This window comes from Cupressus sempervirens, chromosome 8 (genome assembly GCF_028749045.1).
Source record: "Cupressus sempervirens isolate cs-2001-9-10 chromosome 8, ASM2874904v1, whole genome shotgun sequence".
Classification (NCBI taxonomy): Eukaryota; Viridiplantae; Streptophyta; class Pinopsida; order Cupressales; family Cupressaceae; genus Cupressus; species Cupressus sempervirens.
Genome location: NC_143125.1, coordinates 62,185,323 through 62,191,244, shown reverse-complemented (window position 1 = coordinate 62,191,244; position 5,922 = coordinate 62,185,323). Strand labels below are relative to the sequence as shown.

Here is a 5,922-nt window from a genome sequence, read left to right as displayed (position 1 = left end):
TCCATTGAGTGATTTTTTAAGGATACTTCTTTTCCACTGCATATATTAGCAGAAATATGTTTATTACTCTGACTCAGTAGTACAATAACTGTGTCGATTGAGGTTGCTTTCCCACAAAATATTAGATTTCTTGAGCTCTCAATGATCCCTAAAAAGTAAATCTACTAAAATGCATACAACATCAACTTCTAACAGGATATGTCAGGCAAATACTCCTAATGATTTAGTTACTAATAGCCCACAAATTTTTTTTCCACACAGACATTATTACTTTTGAAACATTCACGTTCAACTACACAAACTATAAGTTCATGAACCTGTAGTTTGGAATATAAGTCTCGGCTTGCCACATATACAAGAACACAATTAGTCAAGACAAGCTAGACTTTTGTACTAATATCTGTTATCAACAGCATTTTGTTTACCTATAAACTATTTTACAATATACACTGCCAAATTGGATTGATGATATGCTATGATGGAGTATTCTTTATCCAATTCAAATGAAGGAATAGGTTATCCTTCTGTTCAAAAAAGGCATGGTTTTCTAAACGTATATTCCATATCAAGCACCAGTCTCATTCATTACAGTCCGCAAAGTCAACAGCATCCATAAATCAGGGGAGCATCGTTCAAATCCAGAGTATTCTTGACTGCCCAATAAAACTGCAGCCATGTTGTCCCTTCCAAATCAGGCAAAAGAGAGACACCAGGTCCTCCAAAGAAAGTTGGTGTTGGGCTTGTTGAGCATCCAGCTGCTCTCACCAAATCTAACACTGAAGCAGTTGTCAATTTTTGGGGGAAATTGAAAGCAAGATTGTCCACATGGTGCTCATAAATTTTTCCATCCTTGTCTAGTTTATATTTTGATGTTCCATCAAACCTGCCTTGTGCTTCCCAAGGGACCCTGGGGATCCCCTTCACAGTCCACCGCACAAGAATAACACCATCAGAGGGTTGCCAAACCCTAACAATGTCCACCCAAATCTCCCTGAAAAATATCCGGCCATGGAACCGCAATGCCCGGAAGATAAGCTTGTAATTTGCAATACCGTGAAATGAATTCAACGGATCTGTGAATGTTATGTCATCTCTGCATACATAATATCAAAAAATAAGATACATGAATGTTCATCATCTCTGCATAAATAATATAAGAAATAGCAAAGCCCAAAAACCTATATAAATGTCCAGTTCCACATAACCAATATAAAACCCATTTTAACCACAATAGCCAATTCAAGTCCCTATTAACCCCATATCAGTAGATAAAACTCCAAACAATTTTATACATTGAGTCTCTAATAATTCAAACTTTAAAGCAGGATCTGGGTAACATAAAATCAAAGAGATAACCATATTTAAGTTTAATACTACATGACTAATTTAAAAATAGGAACCCTTTCCACCCCTACATAACCAATCCAAAATTCTTTTAACCCCATATATATCCAAACCATGTTATTTACTGAGCTCTGTAGGAATTCAAAATTCAAATAGGTTCTGTTGATATTACATTATATAAAATAACCTCTTTTAAATAGTGAGAACAAAAATTGCCCCACTTTCAACACAAATTAGCATTTCAAAAACCCTTTCAACTGTCAATCACCAATTGTTAAAAAACCCTTTTAACCCCACATAACCACTTCAAAAATCCTTTCAAATTCACATTCCCATGACAAAACCCTATCTAGCTCCACCTAACTGCTTTTAAATAAATTTTGAGCCCACATTATGATTCTCAAAAGATCCATTTAACCTTACATAGCTAATTTAACTGCAAACCATAATATTTATAGAGTTCTGTCATAATTTGATAGCAATGAGCAAAATGAAAGCGATCTGCGTATGCCATCTCAATTCTGCTAACAAAATATCAAAACAGAAAGCCCCTTCTAAAGGCAAGGCTATAGCTGTGATTGGCCAATAGGCTTTACTTGTGAGGTTGCTTGTGTATGGTGGCCACAAAACCTGTCTCACGGTTGAAACCACCATTTAACCGGTTTTGGTGTCTTGCACCTGTTCATCCACTCTATGATGCAAGATGATGATGTTGGTTCTTCTCTCTGTTATGCACACAATGCATTGTCCAAATATTTGTATCGTGGTACCCTGAGCGCATTTAATTTTGAAGTACATCTAGACTTGCAGAAAGAGTTTTCATTATGCAACTCCTCCTCCCATGGCTGTTACAAATGTGAACCGTTCACATCATTCATAACATCGGTGACATTAAACATTTGGGGTTTTCTGGTGCTGCTGCTTCTTCACATCTCTTCTTTTTCCTATTCTACAAGCGACAAATTGCTGTGTTTCCACTGTATTGCTCATATCACCTATTTTTCTATTACTGTATGTTTTCTTGTTTTGTCTTTTGCACTCTATACTTTGTAGCTGATGGTATTATGGTAGATAGAATGGAATAAATTTTTAGGAATAATTGTTTAACACAGACATACTTCTCACATTCAGAATTAAAAGGGCAATGTAATTTAATTGATGAATTAGCTCTTGGTTTTCCAGGATTTCCTCAGGCTGCTAATACAGTGTTTGTCATGGTTATTACCTACAGTAAGTTTCTCCTTGAATCTAATTCAACATATCCATGCACAGAACTATAGAATGCAATCCATTAAAGGTTTATGCCAAAGTAACGAGAATTGGAATCGGATCGGAATTGGCAAGGCCGAATCAAATCATGAATTGGCCATGAATCGCAATCAAATTGGCAAATTAAAAAAACCCTTGAAATTTAGTAACTTATTTCATAAACCCTTTATCGCTGATTCAATTCACCGATTCACAAAAAAATGTTCGGCTTGAATCGAATCGCCGAATCACGTGAATCACCGCAATTCTCATTACTATGGTTTGTGCACATTGCAGCATGTGCACCTTTCGTAGATCTTCTCCTGAACTGTGCTCAAAATATTCCCACCCATGAAAGGGAATAAGTGGCCCTGCAGCCCTTATCTTGAAAAGATGATAGGAACCCATTAGCATTTATCCTGTTAGCAATGACAGAATGTTTTGTAACTTAATCTATAAAAGTTTCTGTCCTCCATGCAGCTCAAATATGTTTATCAAAATCAAAATTCAGATGCCGTAAGTATAAAAGACTAAAGCTTGACCACCTGCAAACGTATTTACCTGCTGCCAGATTGCTGTCAACCACGGTTTCTTTAAAAGATCTTTCTCCTAATCTTTAAATTTCCCACATTTTGGTTTAAGATTGTCTTCAAACTTTAAAATTTTCATATTTATAATGCCAAAATAGAAACTGTTCATTGGATTCCAAGCTCTAAAGATGCCCGATGAATTAATGCAGAAAGTGGGTATATGTCATTAAAGAATTTAGTCATCATTCTCTCCATTCGCTTGAAAATAAACACATAAATGAATTGGAATTAAGCCACTCACTTGGCTAGAAATTGACAATGAATAAATAAATTTTGACAATATATGGGTAGCTTTTGTTTAAGTTTGTAAATTTTGCAAACATTACACAGTATATACTGAGTTTAGTCCTCTATCTAGCTTCTAGGGCTTCCAGTCTCAAGTAAATGCCTGATCTGTAATTTAGAATTTTTGGTTTGCAGGGTTCTTTTGAGGTAAATTTGGGGTTGATTGCTGTGTAGGCTACTACTTCATGCATGCTTAAATTATAGTTATAGACATCCAATTTTTTTGTTGTCTTTTATTTTTCCATTTATATACTCAAGCATTTATATGTTGTTTTGTTGTTTTATAATTTTAGTATGTGCTATGTAAGGAAGACTTTATTTCCTCCTACAGTTTGCTGCATTTCATCTTTTTGGCATTCTATGGCCCACTTCTGCTCTTTGTGGGCACTAATGGTGGAACATGTAAAACAACAATGCACGAAGTGTGTAATTATTTTAATCCAATGACATGTAAACTATATGCTTTCTTTGTGCAAGATTCAAGTTAATTTCCATCCATCGTTGTTAAAAAGCAACTTTGGTTACCCACTTAGTTTCTGTTATTCCTATTCTGGTTGTGTTTACAAATACAACATTTTCTAATGTGTTGGAATTAATTGAAATGGTACAAGCCACCCTTCCACAATATCACATTTTTCCGAATATTTATTTCACAGCTACAACCTATCGGTGAACCCATTGCACCACCTTCTGGTGCAAGCGCTAGTTAATTATGCTTTCTCAGTGCCATGCACCATTAGAACTCCAAAAACTGCTGAACGAACATTAATTTTGAAATGAAGAATAACTATTTCAAGAAATTGCTTTTTAAGGGAAAAATAGGGAAAAGCTTTGATGCCAGATATAAGCTTATCCATTCATACATTTTTTCTGAACTTTCTTTAGTTTAGATTTTACAGTTAAAGCAATGCTATTTTTTCTCAGCGGCAAGTGTTCCCCAAATATTGTAGAATCGTGGAACTTATCTCAGGCAAAAGGACTCTCTTCAATATTTGAGTAGAAGAAACATAAGAAATATATAAACGTGCCCTCCGGGGAACCATGAGGACATAAGAATTGCAGAAACCCTTTCTACGTAATAGAACTAATTCAACAACTCCTTCAAAACTATATCAAGTAAAACCCAATAAATAACCCACAACAAGATCAAAACCCTTTTTTAGATCCATAAACAACGCAACTTGCTTCAAGAATTTCAATAGTCAAGCCCAATTTTATGAAATAAAAATCCAGGGGAATATAAAACTAACGCCTTCTCATCGTACATGATGCCAAAGTTGAAATTCTTTTAAACCCTACTCCTAATGTGGAAACCCTTTAAAACTTAGAAAACCCAATTCGCCCGTCTAAAAAATCTATCCATAATCCATGTAATTTGTTAATCTCTTTGAAAATTTATTTTGCATTTGGGTTCTACAGAATCCAATTCTCGCTGGGTAGTATAAAAAATCAAAACAAAACAAGCCCAAAGTACATACCTGTAAATCTCATAGGTCAATTCCTTGGAAAAGAGTACGGGAAGCTCTTCTCTGAGTGTTCGAATAGCAGAACCCAAATTGACATAATAATCATTTCTTTGCTTATCTTCGAGCTTTTGTCTTGGGGGTGGGCTTGCCGCCTGAACAGCAACCTCAAATGAAATAGAATCCAATGCAAGACTCCATGGTTGTTGTTTCTGTTGGACATTTATTTCTTTCTCTAAACCGAACGTGAGTGGTCTCCTTGCTTTGTCCCAAAGAGCCAAATTAACATGAGAGCTTCCATTTGAGGACCAGCTAAAAGCTTTAGGAACTGTACGAGACGTTGGCGTTTGGATCTTTGGCAAATCAGCAGTAGCAGGTATAAGAGATGCCATTAAATTAATGAAATTTTATTATTTTTTGTTTTCAGGTTTCTTCCATCACTGGAAAAAATCGATGGGGAGAAGTACATGTGGGAAAAGCAAACGGATTACAGCAGGACGTTGAGAATCCAAGACTACCCAATTGAGGTGTTATTACGTAGTGGTACGTGGACAAACACTTCACCGCACCTGTAAGGGATAAGTACAAACTAGATATAAGTCATTAGAGGTACGTGCGGCAAATATCACACGTGATTGACCATAAGCATAAGCATTATCCTTCGCTATGAAGGCTTAATTTTACGTGCCACATGGCAGTGGCACAAGCATTATCCTTAGTTATGAAGGCTTAATTTTTTAAAATTTGAGGTTTTTGCCATATGGTAGTGGAAAAGAAATTGAAATGCAGATTTTTATCAGTGCCTTAAATAAGACACGGAACTAATGTTTTCATCTATTTCATATCATATTAAATTTGTAAAACAAGTCAATTATTCAAAGTTTATAGGGTTCAATTTTAAAAATAATTATTATATGCTAATTTCTTATTTTTATTGGTCTATCAAGAATTTCTTGGAGTTTTATTGAATTTCGATGGGCAAAGAAATAGAG

General features: G+C 35.3%; 1 protein-coding gene across 1 annotated transcript; it reads right to left on the bottom strand.

Annotated features, from left to right (window-relative positions):
• Positions 1-222: 222 nt before the first annotated feature.
• On the bottom strand, positions 223-5,432 carry LOC149541609 (uncharacterized). The gene is made up of 2 exons (XM_089796791.1): positions 4,946-5,432; positions 223-1,093 (listed from the first exon to the last, which is right to left on the bottom strand). Exons 1-2 carry the CDS (start codon positions 5,320-5,322, stop codon positions 601-603), a joined length of 870 nt encoding a protein of 289 aa, XP_089652917.1. The 5' UTR covers positions 5,323-5,432; the 3' UTR covers positions 223-600.
• Between the last annotated feature and the right edge of the window lie 490 nt (positions 5,433-5,922).